At 41.4% G+C, this 18,403-nt stretch overlaps 1 protein-coding gene across 1 annotated transcript; it reads left to right on the top strand.

The window, feature by feature from the left end:
- Positions 1–186: 186 nt before the first annotated feature.
- diras1b (DIRAS family, GTP-binding RAS-like 1b) lies at positions 187–11,466 on the top strand. The gene is made up of 3 exons (XM_040041581.1): positions 187–388; positions 9,174–9,514; positions 9,790–11,466. Exons 2-3 carry the CDS (start codon positions 9,206–9,208, stop codon positions 10,075–10,077), a joined length of 597 nt encoding a protein of 198 aa, XP_039897515.1. The 5' UTR covers positions 187–388; positions 9,174–9,205; the 3' UTR covers positions 10,078–11,466.
- The last annotated feature ends 6,937 nt before the right edge of the window (positions 11,467–18,403 follow it).

Consider the following 18,403-nt stretch of genomic DNA (forward strand, 5'->3'; position numbering starts at 1 on the left):
GGGGGGCAGGTGGTTGATTACATTTAATCAAATTCCCACACATCCAGCCTTCACAGAATATTTTTTAAGAGGAAGACGTTTTAAAATAACTTATTTTGCTGGCATCCAACCACTAGGAAGTGTATGAACCGAAAGAAAATCAAGTGTGGATAGAAAAGGGAGAGAGCATAGCACCTCCCACGTCCTATGTGCGAGAAAGAGAGAGGGAGAGACTGACAGAGAAAGAAATAGAGAGAGGGAGAGAGAGAGTCTGCTGTGGTGGTGTTGGGAATCGGACGACATGAGCTCTACATGAAACGAGTAAAATGCTCTAAGACGCTTTCGGCGTTTGTCTTTCATCCTTCCGAACCAAGGACGAGCCAGAAGCGGAGCCGTTCTTCACGATCAGGTATCGAGATGCTCCTCAGCCTCCACATCTTACATAGAGATCAGATGTTGGTATTCAGTGGCGTAACCGCGGTCCTTCTGGCTGGCTGGCTGTTATGCGCACACGATTCCTGCTGCTCACGGCCAACCCGGGACAGCAAATCTCACTTTCTGCATCCATCTCGCCGCTGTTGTATCACAAGTTACATTTCTGCTCGCTAACCTCGGTCGTGTCAGTTGCAAACTACTGCCTGTATCCTCGTACAGCCATATTGGCAGTAAGCAGGAGAGGGAGATGGAGAGGGAGGGCAAATATATGAAGGTATTGGGGTTGTCATATTGCTTTGAGGAGTAAGGGAGGTGAGAGGGAGAGGGTTGGGAGGAGGGGGCTCGCTGCGACTGCGAAATGATGGCAGCACTGCGAGATGGCGATCCTCCGGTATTTATGAATGAACCACGCAGAGTAGGGTGGTCTGTAATGGCGTTGCGCACAAATCTGCGGAACCACGGCAAGCCCTCTCCCGCCACCGCTTCCTGACTACAATCGAGGCGGAGAATGCACGTCAACATTAATGCACATACACTAATAATGACGCCAGCGTGACGAATAAAGCTCGATTTCTGTGGCAAATGCTACAGTTAATCCTCCATCTGCATTTGTGCTCCCCCCTGGATCTGTGATCTTAGTTGTGGGTTTCAAGACTGGAAAGGAGATCCACCGTGAAATGTAAAGGAGCTGTGAATCATTTAGGTCCCCCGTGCGCCGGCGCGTGTGTGCGTGCTCGCACGCATATATGTGAACTTCCTGTATGGGTTTAACACTGCCAGTCATGATTGTATGTGTGTGTGTGAGAGAGAGGGAGAGAGAGATGGAGAGGAGAGCAGAGATGTATGGCAGTAAATCCTGTGAGTAAGCTTTAAAGTGTGTGGTTGAGAGTAGTTAGAGATGCAGACTGCATTAAAGCATTGGAGGAAAAGTGGACATGTAGGGGGAGTGTCCTGCCTGTCTGCCTGCCTGTCTGTCTCTCTTGAATGGCCACGGTTCAGTTGCATAAGAACATGTCTCTCTGCTGAAACAGGACAAAGAAGTGATTCAGTGGTAACAAGCAAAACCAAAGCGAGTTTATGAAGGTGATGATGTTTGAGATGAGTATGGGAGTGGATACTCAGTGGTGATGATGATGATGATGATGATGATAAAGGACCAGTAAAAACATAAGTCTAATGTGAAAAAAAAAATCCATAAAAACCTAAAAGATCCAGAAACAACTGGATGACAGGAAGGTTGTTAGCTGATAAAATCTGAATAAAGAAAGTTTATTCAGAAAAAAAACCCTCTCTACTACTATTGTGTAATGTTTCATCCATGGACTGGAGCCTGTGTGTGGTTGCTGTGTGCTGGATGGCTGCCATTTGTCAGTGAATGAAACAGTGAGAATTTGAACTAGTTTTTCAGAAAGCATATGTATGCTCAGTGAACACTTCACGGCTAATTAAAAGATCAATTATGAATCGTTTTAGGCATCTTTTTCATCACATTTGAACCCTTCTGTGGTGTCTTAAATTTACCATTTTATGAAATGGTCATTACATGAAACTAGAAAAAATCTATAAAATATAACATTTGAAGCTTCATTGAGAAATCAGCAAGCGACATATTATGAAAGAAAACGTGGCAGCAGAGGCTTTATCTTCACCTGCTCATTTATAGTCTGTCTGTTGCTTTGACAGCACAAGTCTGGTCAAATGCACCATCCCCGCTGAGTACCTCTGAACTATATATAGCATAGTGTCTTCTTTAATATTGGAAAAGATCAATGCTAAAGCATTTTAGCTCTTCTGAAAGCATAAGCTCAGCTAAAAGATTTATATTGTCTTACTTATTAATATCATTAAGCAGAACTGCCTGAGTCTTGTGAATAACTAATCATGGTCCAGAATAGCTGCCATGGTCATTTAAGCAATATTTTGATTACACTTTTTTCTCACATATCAGCCTTTCAATGCCATCCATCTTCAACACTCCTAAAAAGACATATATTTTTCTACAATTTGAGGTTTTAGATGAGGAAAAGTTAAAGGTCAGTTTCTTATAATCTCAACTGCGTCATGTCAGCATCACAAGCAGTCTGGACTGGAAAGCCTGTGTTGTTTCCTCCTTTAACCATCTGCGTTGTTATCAAACCTGGATCAGCTACTTATAAAAAAGAGAAAGAAAAGGGGGGAAAAACTATGTTCGGTTGATCTTGCCAGTAGAAACCATGGAGCCAATCCAAAACTACCAACCCTGTCACCATCTGTCACTGCAGGCAGGATTCTGCAGCACACTCCACCGGTCTGCAGTTAGTGCTTCAGTCAGGTCAGGGCCTTTACTGTGTCTAAAAATAGTCTTTCTTGAAAAAAATAAACCTGTGCACATTATGGCAGCTTTGAAAACGAGCTTAAGTGTTTTGTCACAGAGTCAGAATCTCAGTTTCTTTATTTTTTCCTCGGCTGAATTGCTGTGCGATTAGCCAGGTGCCTGTGTGTCTCCCAGATTGCCAGGCTGATGTATTAACAGGGTTTTACAAAGAGGCCAGACGGAGCAATCCATGGGTTCCCCCGGTCACACTAATACTCAGCGCAAGTAAACACTCAAAGACTAATTACACAGAAATGTGTGTAAAAGTGCTGCATAGCAACAGCATGATTAAGATTACAAATGCTGGTTACAGCTCAGGAATGAATCACCCTGAGAGGGAAACATTTTCCTCTTAAATTCTTTTTAAAAGTGCACATTTAGATATATTAAGGAGAAAGTGCAGGTAGAGGGGTGTTTATGTTAATCACAACCATTACCAAATCAGTCATAGTAGTATGGCAGCTTAAATGAATGCTTATCATCTCTCAAAATGCAAAGCTCTTTGGCTTATGTGTGAGGCCATCGCCATAAAACTGCTATGTGCAATAATCCAGACCTTGTAAATGTATATGTGTTTTCTTAAAACTTCTGAAATTTTTTTTTTCATTATTTGTATTTTAAATGTTTCTGTGAAATCTAGGGTTATTTTAATGACCTCTTCTAATGATATTCTGACTTTGGATAGTTAAAGTAGTCATGTTGGTCGGTAATAAAGCATCTGAGCATTTTTTTTTCCCTTTCCTACTCACTCAGAACAGGTCTGTACAGTGCACACCACCTTGATGAACTTATGCCAAGGTGAGAAATTTGGGTGCTCTGATGAGTCCTTTTTGAACTACACACAAGCAGACCTTTACAGTTTTGTGGCTGAGCTGATGTTCCCGTGGCTCTATGTTAGTGTCAGTTCACACCGAATCAAAGAGATGCTCCGGGGATATCAGAGGGCCTCAGGGTACGTGTAGTCTTATACAGAGACTGCTGGTAACTTAAGTCCTGGGAATTGGGTCAATGCAGAGCCGGCCACAAGCACAGAGGAGGTTAAGCTCAATGATTAGCTACTAAGCCAAGACCACAGGGCGTTCAATCTCTTGGACAGTGTAGCACACACGCTCCATGCACGAACGGTGCCGTCTGCCCAGTCACAGTATAGACTGACAGGGGTGATACCTGTAGTCATACATAAATCATTTACATTGAGTCTAAACTGAATTTTATCAATTACCATCTGTATCACTTGTGATACATGAGTTTTTGTGAGTTTTTTTCCCCCCTGAAAAATATGCATAAATTGCACAATAATTTTATAAGCAATAAATTACACAAAGTGCCAAATGTAAGGACATCAACACAAATTAAAATCCACATATATGTCAGACAGTTCAATAACTGTTCAATAACTTGGTTTTGGGGTTTTTTTGGGGGGGGGGGGGGGTCAAACAGAAATTTTTGGCAATTATTTCATGGTTCAGGCATTACGGGGTTAAAACAAATTTTCACTTGGACAGTAAAAGTTTTTTACAACCACATACTTTCATACGGGGAACTACTTACTTGCTTTCCCGACAAGAACTAGATGGGAACATTAATGCCAAACTTATAAGTGTCCATTGAATATAAAACTGGAGCCAGGAGGCAGTTCATTTAAAACAAAGCCTACAAGCAGAGAGAAACTGCAAGCCTGGCTTTTGCCGGAGGTCACAAAATTTACTATGTTTGCGTAAATTGCACAAAAACTACGTAAGCCTTTTTTTCTTGGCTTGGCCGAATAACTCTCCAAACTTAGATGGAGTCAGGCTAACTGTCTTCTCTCATTTTCAGTCTTTGTGCTGAGCAAACTGGCTGCTGGCTGTAGCTTACCCTGAGAAAGGTATTGTTATTTTCATCTAACTCTCAACAGCTAATATCAGAATTCTCCAACCTAGTCTCCTAACTTCAAAAATGCACCGTCATCTAACTAAAGTGGCCTTTTTTCATCCAACAGAATCAGAAGAATCAGTGTTTGGATTCACTGGAAGGACAGTAGCTGTATCAGGGGATAATAATCCAGAAAGTAAATAGAGAAAACTGCATATTCTTAATTCAGTGCAAAGCACCACACATAATATTTTAACTTCTATGGATGCCCTGTCTGTGCGTCATCATACTCCAACAGACGCACACACGGACAGTAAAGGTGACAAAAATATGCAGCTTCGTCAGTCTCTTTTTAGGAAACTTATGGAGATGAGTTTTCACATTCAAGAGCTGTAAATGAAATCCAACAGAGACTCTAAGATAAACACATTCTGCAGGCTTTCCATGTGTGTGTTTTAGCAGGTGTGAGTGTGGCGAAGCAGAAGCGGCGACGGCATGCCTGAATGTGTGAGACTGAATCAAAATTTATAAATCGAACCTCTACTGTCTGCTCAAACCTAATGAAAACACCCGTGTCTAAAAATTGCCTCGCCAAGAGCACAGATTACATCCCGTGGCAAAACACACACATACATACACACTTTTGAAAAGACCTGAGCTGATGTGTGCACCGAGAACAGGGAATCTTCTGCTTCACTGCACAGAGGCAGACACACATGACGCACACACACATTCATACAGCAACTGACAGGCTGAGAGCTTAAGAAACTTTGTGTAGGTTTCACTGTGGCCAGAAAAAGACAAAATATTTCAGGCTGATAATCTGTTGATCCTGTAAAACACTCATTGCCAAATAGCGGTGTATTCTCAGCATTCCACTATGCACAGCCTGATTAAAATCCTTTCTCTACAAGATACCATGGGACCGCTTTGTGGGTGTCTATTTAATCACGCTCTTGATCTGTTGAATGGCATTGTGTTTGATGTTGGTTAATGCGCTTCCTTTGTGCCGCTGCATAAGTGGCTCTCTTGAGGGAAATTATGTGCATATTTTTGTTAAAGGTGACATTTCCTTGCTCGCTCTGTGAAATAAACGAGTGGAGAAGGCTGCGTTGCAGCTATTTTCTGGCGGAGAAGAGCAGAGGCCTCCTTGGTCTGTGCCAAATGCTATCTGCTAATGGAGTTTGGCTGCACTGATGCAGATGCATTTATAGTATACCATTAATTCATTAAAGAACTGCAGTCCTCTCATTTCAAATAAAACCAGAGAAGAGGATGGGGGAAAGGAGAGAGACTACTTGCGTTTGGGAAGAGTGTCATAAATCTCAAAAGCCTGGTATCAAGGACAAATGGTGAAGGAGCGGAAGTACAGTATGTGTGCCACTGTGAGGTTGCACCTGTGTGTGCAGTTATAGTTGCTGACAGAGGGAGGGAGAGAGATAATTATAGCTCAGGTGAAAAGTGGGGGAGGTTTTGATGAGCAGGATCTTTGTCACAGAGCTAAAATCCACATCCAAAGAAACCAAACAGACACCAACCGCGGCAGGACAACAGACTGACGGGGCCCACAGAGACAGGGCCCCATCGATTAAAACCGGAGCGGCTTTAGTTTATTGATCAAATACCATGGAGACCTGGGGAGTGACAGAGCAGCAAGAGGAAGTTTAGGTAGCAGCTCAAAGAAAGACTAAAGTTGCGGATAAGTAAAGAGAATATTTAAGAGGTTATCAGAGCATGCATGTATCAGATGCACTGATATATCAGCTTCAAATCAACGACATCATACCAGTCTTTGTGGCTTTGATGGGTGGCTGAGTGTGGATCTTTGTGGATTTTTGTGATGGTGTTTGCTGCAGTATTTCATTAAAACTAGATCTGGTTTATTATCAGAAACTAGTAACTTGGGTCCTATTTTGCAGCAGTCACCATATTTTCTCCCTGTAATAATAATACTATACTCTTCACGTTGCTGAGCTCTAGAAACACTGCTGCACTAACCAAACTGTATACTTTGATTATCATTCCACAGTTTGCAGATGACTCCTTGGTTCTGTATTTAAATGGCATTTCCGACGCACTGTGAGATTAGCTCTATGTAACGTGTTTGAGTTAAACCGTTGGCTTGTTTCTGGGGTGTTTTCTGTTTCGGGCCTCTTGGAGGCAGCAAAACAAAATGGAAACAAAGCAAAGCCAAATGCAAGTCAAATATTTACACTGTTTTTGTTTTGGTCTTTACCAGCTCCAGAGGGAAATATCAGATTCCCCCAGGAGCTAAATGCTCCACTGTGTTCACCAGATAGGTGCGAACATTGTCAGTCTGCCATTTGGTGCCTGCTGCCACCACATACTGCACAGATTAGAGCAGGAAGCCAGACTGTACTGCAACACTCATGCCAGTTTTACATAATGAGTTAAAAGATAGATGAAGATGCTAAAATGCTTTGCAGATCTGAGATGGACTGCAGAGTTGTGTGTTGTATAAACAGCCATTTTAACCACCAGTAGGAGAAATATAAACTGTAGCAGCTTTAAAGACGGCAGCATTGTCTCAAGAATTAACTGTAATAAACAATTAATCCTCTCTAGATGCCAAATTACATCCAAGAAGGCCAAAATTAATTCACTTAGAAATTGGCTTTTTAAACTATGTTGAGGCATCATTCCTGCTTATGTGTGTGTCTGTAATTAAGCAGGTTGAGCAAAAATCACTGTGCAGCTTTGACAGCTACATGGCAATTTTTAAAGTGTTACCTTTTTTTCATCACTGACTGCCTCATTAAAGCTAAGAGTAAGGCACTGTAGACGACTATTATTTCTGGCAATTTTACAGCAGCGCCTTGTAGTTATGTTGCACTTAAGAGTTGTAAAGGTTAACATGACCCTCACTGCACATGTTTTCATTACCGCAGCCACGGTCTGAAAGAGAAATACGACAGACTTGAAGTCCCAAGAGGTTAAACTTCAGTCATACACCCCTCTATCTAAAAAATGCAGTTTCAAGTTTATCACCCTTCTGAAGTATCAAGAGAGCCATTAGGGAAGATTTTCTGCTTCTTCCAGACCCGAGTAAAACAGTAGCCACAGGCTCACCTGAAAATTAAACTGTGGTGGTGTTCTCAGCAAGCTATGAAGCAGTCTTATACATCACACATGCTTACAGCTGAGAGACGGTCTATAAAATTCAAGAGGCACTCCCCAAATCCTCATTTATTTCAAACTCGCGGACTGATATTATCTAGAACCCAGCAAAGCAATTACAGGCACCCTGCCATCAATAGTGGGTTCCTGCAGTGCAAGCATGACAGAAATCCACTTATTCCATATGGTATTGATGTCGATTTACTGTTTTCATTATGACTGCAGCATAGAGAGCAGCATGATCACAGCTGATAGAATATCTTATTACGGAACATTAAAGCACGTTTAGCACCAAAGCGGATAAATAATGCAACAGATACGATGTGCAATCATGTGCAGACAGCACAAGCCCTCACAAAGATAGCAGTAGATTCTGTGCGAGGACATTGTTTAGATGCATATGCATGAGCTGCAGCAGGTAATGTTAGGAGTGATTAATTGTAGAGTCTTTCACAGCGCTGTGCTGCTGCTGTCTACAAACTGGGCTTTTTCAGTTAGTTGTGTTCATTTGCATGTTATCTTTATTACCTGATATATATAATCTGATATCACACAGTGTGGATTTAGCATTTTTAGTTTGATGACCGAGGATGAAATCTGCTGTGAATTATGCAATGCAACACTTTCTTTAAAGCCCTGAGCTTTGTGTTGTTTTGTAAAGCAAACACTAAACCTGGACTCTTTTCAAATTTTTAATGCCAATAAAACAACCTAACAAGCACTGGCCACTTGCAGCAGCAAAGCTGCAAATGTAACACTGACAGGTGTAACGCTGAAGCCAGTTTGGCGTGAATCAGTATGCCTTTGTGATGTGTTTAGCCAACTGGTGAATTCAAATCCAATAGTCCATCTATTTTCTCAAATAGATTTCTGTGTTTACCCTTCACACACAACTGGTTTTCATCTTTTTACTTTTAATTCAATTCACTTGGATTTGTACAGCACCAAATCACAACAACAGTTGCCTCGAGCTGCTTAATTTGTAAGGTAGACCCTACGATGGCTTTAGTTGCTCTGACTCACTCTGTTTGGATCCATATTAGTGGAAGGCACAGTGATCGGTGTTAGCCGTGCGCAGTGTTTTGTTCTTTGAGGCTTCTATGTTGGCTTGATGATTAATTAGAAAATGCGGGATTGTTTTTGGGGCTGAAACTGAAGAACCGTGACCATGCAAAGGGTATTGATTAGGGAAATGTCTGCATGAGGTGAAACACTTGGATCATCACCAAACTCATCTTCTCTAATTTGTATTCTGGCTCATAGTCAGACCACGAAAGATGGAGTGTTTTAAAACCCACTGGCCTGAGGTTAAGTTCTGCCAGCATATACTCCTCCTGTTCTGATTCATTAAACAAAAGCTCCAGATTTTCTGTTAGAATCTTATCTTCTCATGTTCCCTTTCCTAATCTCATAGGTGTAAGACTATCTTAAACCCGAAGGGACAGAATGCCAGAACAGAGCAACGACTATCGTGTGGTGGTGTTCGGTGCTGGGGGAGTGGGGAAGAGCTCCCTGGTTCTGCGCTTTGTGAAAGGCACATTCAGGGACACCTACATCCCCACGGTGGAGGACACCTATCGCCAGGTGATCAGCTGTGACAAGAGCGTGTGCACCCTCCAGATCACAGACACAACAGGCAGTCACCAGTTCCCTGCCATGCAGCGCCTTTCCATCTCTAAAGGCCACGCCTTCATCCTGGTCTACTCGATCACAAGCAGACAGTCCCTGGAGGAGCTCAAACCCATTTACCAACAGGTGAGGAGTGTTTGTGTGTCTTTGGATGGCTGAGCTTGTTTAATCGCGCTGGGCTTTTATACTGAAACGTTTTTCTACATTGTACTAAATATAAAGAGCAAAAGTAATGATGCTGTCTGGGGTAATCTGTATTGCATTAGTTCCTCAACTTTGTCACTGGTGATGTCTAAACCACAAACGCTTTCATTTGTAATGATGTATTCTCTTTGGGTGCTAAAACTACAAGCAAAATTCCCAGAAAATAACAAATCAAATCCATTTGCTTGCCTTTGCAGGTCCTGGCTATAAAGGGCAATGTTGAGGCTATCCCAATCATGCTTGTGGGAAATAAAAGTGATGAGACCCAGCGAGAGGTGGAAACCAAGGACGGAGAGGCCCAGGCCAACCAGTGGAAGTGCGCCTTCATGGAGACATCAGCTAAGACCAACCACAACGTAACCGAGCTCTTTCAAGAGCTGCTCAACCTGGACAAGAAGAGGAACATGAGCCTCAACATCGACGGCAAGCGCTCTGGGAAGCAATCCCGTGCCGAGAGACTGAAAGGCAAATGCAGCGTGATGTAAAATCCAAGAGAGGAAAGGAAAGGGAGGTGGAGGAGAGAGAGGGAGATGAAATACGGAGAAGTAAAGAAGGAGGACGCCAGACACCAAACGCATCATACAGAGCAACAAGGTTTTTGACGGCAGCGGGGTTCTCATCATCGACACGCTCCTCACAAACACAATTTACATAAAGGAAACGTTTCAGTTCGGAGCATAAATCCATGCACATCCTTAACGGGGAAACAGATGAGTGGGATTGAGATGACAAGTAGTGTGTGACACAGATGAATACAGAAATGGCAGGGGTGTGGACTTTGTATCCTCCAAGTGTCACAAAAACCTGGATGGAGCACTCTTCGAGAACTTGGATGAGAGTACTGACCACGAAGACCAGAAGTCCATAAAAACGCAAGAGGTTTCTGATCAGTGCAAAATCTTAAATATCTTCTCTCACTTCTGCACCTCCCTGCTCAGCTCACACTTCACCCTTCTCATCTTTTTCATACCCTCTATTATATCAACTGTAGAGAAATGTAATGTACAAGTAAGCGAGTTCCAAAGCTCACTCATCTGGTAGAGACCCTGTTGTAAGTGACTGAGGTGTCTATCATGCTAGTACACAGAGGACTCAAAAGTTTGACACTGCTAGCATGAAGCATCACAGCAAAAAAACACATGACACAGCCGCACCCCAAGGACTTTGATGTATATAAATATGGGATATTTAGATATATTCCATCCAGTCTGCACATCCTCAGTCCCAACTAGTATATGATGTTGACTCAAGTTTGATGCTCTGAAGCTCAATTTTCAATTGCCATCGTCATATAAAAACACTTCTTTGCGTTTATCCCCCAAATGCTTACGGTAAAAGGTCATCTATGAACCCTCGAAATGTCCTCATCTGATGTGGAGAAACATCCAGCGGCAGGGGCTTCACGCATGCCATTGATACAACGCAACAATCCTTTTAAGACTCTCATCAAGTGTAGAATAACTCTGGCTGAAAGGAAGCTGGACTCTCATTAAAACATGAAACAGAAATACGAGTCTGCCTTGCCTACGAGGTTAATACACTTAGATAATCATTGCCAAGCTGGTAAGATGAAAGAGAACTTTTGGTTCTGAGAATGTCAGTTTGCTTTGGCACTTTTCATGTGAGAGTTTCTCTTTTTGCCTTTTTTTCTAGTTTTCTTTATGATGCTCTTATAAAGTTACATTTAAACACATCTCCTTTAACAAAAAGCACACAGGGGAGAAAAGGGGGAGGGTGGATCTTTAAAGCTCCATGCAGATTATCCAGTGCACCCTGATGCATCTCCGTACACTCATCACCTGTAACTCCAGGCATCAGGAAACAGAATGGGTCACAGAGATGTGCAGACACAACACGCACATGATGCATCCATGCAAAAAGAAAAGAAACACACACACATTTAGCTCTCTGATAGTCAATCTGAGTAACATCGTTGACTGAGTACATGAAGAAGAACTGGGCTCACTCAGCCTAAATGCCCTCACATTGCACTTTATATCACCACACACAATTTTATTTGCCATGTTTCCGCCTACATGTGTATTAATAATTATCTCTGTTGTGCTGTATGTCCAAAGTGCATATATATATATATATATATATACACACACACATATATATACCTTTTTTTTCATGTAGGACCTCTAAAATTGTACACAGTGTATACAGAGCAGCCAAAAGCACAATACTTTTTTCCAACATATCTAATTCTACTTTTTTGTTTGTTCTTTTATTGTATTTGTGTGCAGTTTTCATCCTTAGCTTTCATTCAACAGTCCTGAACATGGATTGCATAGGTAGCATGGTCACAGGTAGCTCTCTGTCTTGATGTATGGCGCTTTATTTTGTCTGGTTCTTGGCACAATGAGGTTGTGGTTCTGCTGAACAACAGGGTATCGTGATGTGACCGGTTAGCTGTGGACACAAAGAGCGTAAACGTTATGTAACATCAACCCCCACACCACCCCCACAGGATCACAGGTTGTGGGACGACGATGAGGGGTCAGATTATTTGTCTACTTTTCTCCATCTCTCAGGCGGTTTTGACAGCAATTAGCGTGGCGGATAATCTGCTCCTGTACTGTTAAACCCAAAGACACAGATGATAACCCCTTTTAACTGTGTGTTCATTTCTCAAGAAAAAAGGAAGAAAAAAGAGAATAAGCACAGCAACTAGTCTCGTCTGTCTCCTTCTCTGTCTTTATGTGTGCAGCAGGATCAACAACTGGGCACTTTAGGGTGACATTTTACTTGAAGACTTGCTTATTAATCAGCGACGCCTCATTCATAAGCACCGTGTAAAATGTCCTACCTTTATCATTCATGCCCACAAACCACTATAAAATGATTTCAGACGTGTAGATAAGCAGATGGAAATTCACCGAAATGTTCACAAGAGCTTCAAGTAAGATGTTACCCATGTAAAGAAATACTATACCCACTGTCTTTCTGGGAAATGTTGTTACAGTAGAAGGTTCAGTGTTGCTATGTACTGTAATATACGGCTTAATAACGATACTCATGATCTATTGTATTTGACGCATCCACTCTTCAGATCTATCAATTAGATAGCACTAGCAAAATGTGAATATGTAACTAAAAGTTCCACTCCAGGCTGTAATTTTGTTTTTCTGTTTATTTTGAAAGCTGAATGAATCTGTTGTTATTACTGTGTTGTACTTTGCACTAATGTGAGGTCCTGTTAAACCCAAACATTTATATTGTAAACATACCCTTTACTTGTTAGATGCCAGGGATGCTCACTTGTACTCTCTTATTTTCTTTTTTGAAAATCTGTTTAAATTCCAAAAACAAGATGTGTAAAACAGATATATAAGTTGTATTTTAATCACTTTCTTTTCTTTCTTTTTTTTTATTGATTCATTTATTTTTAACCTGCTCTATATAGATAGAGTGCAATCTACGGGTTGTGGCCATTTGACGAGCTAAAATTTGAAAAAGAAAACCTTAAAAATCGCCTGCAATGATTTTCAGACCGAGTTCTTTTCTGGTCTGACGCAAAGCCACCGGCAGTGGTGCACACGCTGCATAGATATCAGCTTGACACGTCTGGTTGCCAGATTATGTGCGCATGTTTGTGCAAACTGTTGTTCTGCTGACGTTAACAGGAGACTGTCATTGTTCATGTTCCTGCATGGAATATGATACAACAGGGAAGGAAAAACAACAATGAGGCAGCGTGAGAGAGCACTATGGACAACAGGGGCCTGTGCTATTAATAGACATAGAGCAAATATATGAAGTTCAACTGCACTAGCCGTGGCCTGTATAAGAATCGTTCGAGCTTTCATGTGGGAGCTGTTGAAAGAAGACGTTGTGCTTGTGGAGTGTGTGAGCTATTGAGTTTGTGGACTGTGTGAGTTAAGTGCTCGCAAGAATCAGGACAGACACTTCTGCCCCTGTCCCTCCATGGCGCGTCTCATCTCATTTATCCATGAACCATATTCCCTGTTCTGTGTGTTTAACCGGGAGTGCATTCATGTACATGCACATTCATCCACCTTATTTATATATATTGTTTTCACGTTAATTCACTCTGGCCTGCACGGGTGTGTATGTGCGCGTGCTTGTGTTGTTGCTGCTGTTGTACAATCTCATGAAGTGTCTGTCAGATGTTTGCAGCTTTCCCGTGGAGAGTGCCTACACATTCTGCATGAGTCATCCTGCACAACACACACCCCCTATACGCACACACACTAGTATATAAATCAGGCATGGAGCTGAAATAGAATGACTGCATGCCCTCGGTTGCACACACACACATACACACATATTACATTCACACAGGCCTTGTCAGTGAAACATCATTTGCTCTCTGGCTGTTTTCCGCTGTTGTACCTCTGTTAGCGTTACTTCTGCATAAATCCGCATAAATTGTGAGCCGTTTTCATATTCATTCTGTGTGTTTTTGCTTGCCGTTTGCACTTACTGAAAACCAACCCTCCTCGCATCTGATTGTAGATAGCTGTAAATATTGTTCAAAGGTTTCAGAGAAGCGAAGGGAGAGCGTGCAGATAAAGGATGCCGTGGTGGGAGCGCGCAGTCTCCTGCACATTCTTTGTATAGTCAAAACCTCCAATCAGAAGTAGGACAGTTAAAGTTTTCTTCATGTGAAAGCTTTACGTTGGGCTTTTTTTTTTTTTTTTGTATGCTGTAGCAAGAGAAGCACTGGCTTTAAAGGAGGAACTCTATGGAGACCAGCTATGTTAAAGGTGACAAAATGATAAGTTATAAAATGAATAATCATATGACTGGATGCAGAAAGATGTAATTGAACCATGAAATTGTGGAACTTGGTGGATATTTTAAATTTAGAATAATTTTTGCAATTCCACACTCTTCTTTAATTAAAAAATGCTGCAGGTATTTTCATTAAAATGTTGCGTGTACAATGATATTTTCATGGTTAAATTACACATTTAGTCTTAATATTGTTGGTATGATTACTTATTTTATGACATCAAATATACTTATTGCCTAGTAACAGCTATAGTTTGGGCCTCCATAGATAACTACATTGGTGGCACAGATTTTTGTGTAGGACCAGGTAAAGTTTACTTGAGTTGTTTGCCACCAGTGAGGTCACAGGGTACTTTCTGTTCATCTTGCTGAGGAGTCTCATACAATAAAGGGAGTGGGGTTCGGATTTGTTCTTCTGTGGCTGCAAGGGAAACCTCAGACCATGTGAAGCTTAAAGAACGAGCACTAAGTTAAACCTTTATACTCAAGAAAAGCTGTGGTTTTCTGACACACCAGGCTTTTTGTTACCAGCGAGGGGCAGGTTGTGCTCCTGTCCAGCAGGGCTTCATGCCACAGGAGCTAAAGGAAATCGGTACCGGAGGATCAAAATACAAAAGAACTCCCACTCTTCCTGCCAATCACTCAGGCTCACCCCTTTACATTTCATCTGATCGCCTCAGATCCTAATGAGCAGTATACGGCGGGGAATTTAGCCTAGACTTTGTGGGTAACGTAGTTTGGTACTATCGAGTCGCTCTGGCCCTTCATTCCTGCATGGTCCCTATTGGTGTTCCAGCCAGCATGAGAACAAGGACACAAACTGTGAATCATCTTTGTATTTTTTAAATAAATTCCTCTGCAACATTTATGGCTTTGGTTTTGCAAATGGGTTATTTCTTTTAAGCTCTCATTGTTTTTGTAAATGATTTTTCTTTGGTTCTTCTTTTTTTCGTTGGGATTTTTTCATTTGACTAATTATAATGTATAGATATTTATTCTAGCAATAGTCTTCCTATTAAAATATACTGTGCTGATGCATCCTCTGAATAACTGAAACTAACATATATAAATATATATATATATAAATATATATATATACATAGAGAGAGTGTGAGAGAGAGAGCGAGAGAGGTGATAATAATAATCAAATCTGCAAAATGATTTTCTTAATAAAAATATGAACTGAGGAGTGTTTCCTGTCATTTTTTTTAAACATTCTCACCTTTTGCTTGCCGTTTGTATCCATGCAGTGATGTGGATCTTAGAAAATCAGTGATATTATGGTCAGCCACTTCAGTCCAAAGCCTTAGGGAAATCACGCAGGATAAATACACATAAGGGGCAACAGGGTAACAAGGAACAGGTGGACATACAAAAGGGAGGGGAAAGAGCAAAGACAGGAAGTAAAAACTTGGCAGAGAAAAAATAAAGCAGCCTTCAAAATAAGAGAGGAAATAACTGAAAGAATTAAAAGCATGCTGTAGAAACCCTCTGTGTAAGCATTATACGATACAGCATATTCCTTGAGGAAGCATATGTGGATATAGTTTAGGGGGGTTTACCCTGTAAAATGTACGATATTTAAAAGGGAGAACATTGTGTGCAATATTTCCATCTTATCTAACATACAAATAGAAAAACGGCTTCCATATGCCTCATTTTTCATTTAAGAGTACTAAAACACTTACTATTCAGTTACATTTACAGTAGTGGGCCAATATTTTCCCACAATCCTTTGCCATTTACAGTACATTACTGTTAAAACCTACTACAATATATTGCTGTTTGTGTTACATTGTAGATGCTAATTAAATCACAGGTTACAGTGCAGCAATCTTCTCTGCTTGTTGACTAACATTCATGTAAAAGCTCTGCTGCTGGCATGACTTTGGAAGGGGTTTATTTCTTTTCAGCGACTCTCAGTGATTCTCTTTGATAGTTATTTTTTCTCATTTTTTAATTTTAAAATTTTACTATAATAATTTAAATTATTTTCCCAACTCGGGATCGTTGACTTCTTTCACCCATGTCGTGCTGCTATGACATGCAGACTCTTTACAGTTTATTAATTCATCACACAGAGATACTGGCTTCCCCCCTACTCTTTCTTTCATTCTCTCTTAACCCTCCAACATCTGCTCGGAGATGCTGTGCCCGGCACGGTTGCTATGGAGACAGTGTGACGTTGACGGCGGTTGTCGCATCAGTGTGGTGTGACCCTGGTGGCGGAGATGCGACGACAGGCGGGTCTCCCATCCTGCTCCTGGGGTGGATTAAAAAACATGTCATTCCCCATGAAGGCCAGTGTGGCAACCCCTCTGCTGGGTCTTAATTAGACAATTATCGTGTCCAAATACACACATAAAAATGAAACACATGAGACACCCTGGGAAAGTCTGTGTTTCCGTTTGGGTCTAAGATTAGGCTGCAGGAGTACACGTGGCATACGACAAAAAAGGTGTGGGTGGGTGGATGCCACCTGTCGGCCTGTGAACATCTTTAAGTGGTGACTCATGGGCTTCCACCGCGGATTTCTTAGAAAATGAAAAGCATTGCTCGAATCCAGTGTAACCTATGCTGCTTCCTCACACACAGGATGGAGAGGGAGGGAGGGAAGCACGGGGTCTGAAATGGAAGAGAGAAAAATGAAGAGGGAAGAGAGAGCCAGCAAAGGGAGAAAAGGGGGAGATGAGAAAGGTGAGGAAATGAAAGGGAAATGTATAGGCATCAGCATAATTTCACTGGTCTCTGGAAACGAGGCCAATGCGGTACTCTGTGTGAGATATAAATAGCTCTCCTGTGTTTATAATAAGCAGGAAGGAAATGGTTGCTATACAACCACTGAGACGTATATGCGCATCAAAACCAGAATATAGATCAGAATTTCCATCTCCATCAGCACCACCAGGGTTGAAATGGACTAAAACAGAGAATTTTTGTGTAAAAATGAGATCCTGCACACATCAGACCTTTTCCCTCTTAACGCAGTGAAACCGGCTCATGTTCAGCCAACAATCACGGAGCAGATGCAGCGCTTTTTAGCTCTGTGTGGAGGAGTGGACTACAGCTTGGTGGAAACTGAGTTTGCGTGTTTGTGGGGCCTGCCAGGAATAGAAGGAGAGGCCCACACCTCTCTTGAGAAAGTCAGAACAGCAGATGGGTCAATGGCGCCATCACGTGGTAACACAACGCACCGGAGTCACGTCGAAACCAGTCGTTTTTACTGTAATGTAGGTACACAAATCCAGATGTGCATGCCACTATCTGTTATCTCGTGTCCTTGGGGAATACTGGTGGGAAATGAACAAGCCAGTGGTCTTTAAGAGGACACTATCTGTTGTCCGAACGTGTATTTATTATAGAAGTCGTGTGGGTCGTGCACTGCAGTTTTTATTTAACGCATTTGACATGACTTAAAGTATTTTCTACCACAAAGAGAAACACGGTCATTACCATTTCTGCAAACAAAACTAAAGTATAAAAAGTATTAAATTATTATTCATTTTATTTATGAAGTGAAAATAGTAATTCGGATTTTATGGCATTTATTTATTTATCTGCAAAATGCAAACGGCAGAAAATTTACAGCAAATAAAAGGTCAGATTAGATTGGCCCAAAGTTCCTAGAAACTGAGATTTGGTCATCATTGTTATTATTATTATTATTATTATTATTATTATTATTATTATTATTATTATTATAACACTGAGAGGACGTAAAGAAATGCATTTTAACAACATTTCAATGGGGCTTCAGTTCGTGCAAGTGCCCATTCTACACTTTACAATACAGGAGTCACTAGGAGCAGCCGTCATTTTATACATGACTTGCATTATTTATTTATTTGTGAACGTATATCTGGCAAATCTAGTCTGCCATTTAAAATTCTGTTGTTTGGAGGATACTTTCCCAGGGTATATATAGCTATAGATCATTAAAAATGCTTCCTTGGGAGCCCCTTGCTAAATCTGCTGTCACCCCATCGGATCGAGGGAGGGAGAAGGAGAGAGGGAGGAAGAGAGCAGGAGGGGGGTAGAGGAGTGGACAGG

The sequence above is a fragment of the Simochromis diagramma genome, unplaced genomic scaffold (genome assembly GCF_900408965.1).
Source record: "Simochromis diagramma unplaced genomic scaffold, fSimDia1.1 OVJJ01000304.1, whole genome shotgun sequence".
In the NCBI taxonomy this organism is placed as follows: domain Eukaryota; kingdom Metazoa; phylum Chordata; class Actinopteri; order Cichliformes; family Cichlidae; genus Simochromis; species Simochromis diagramma.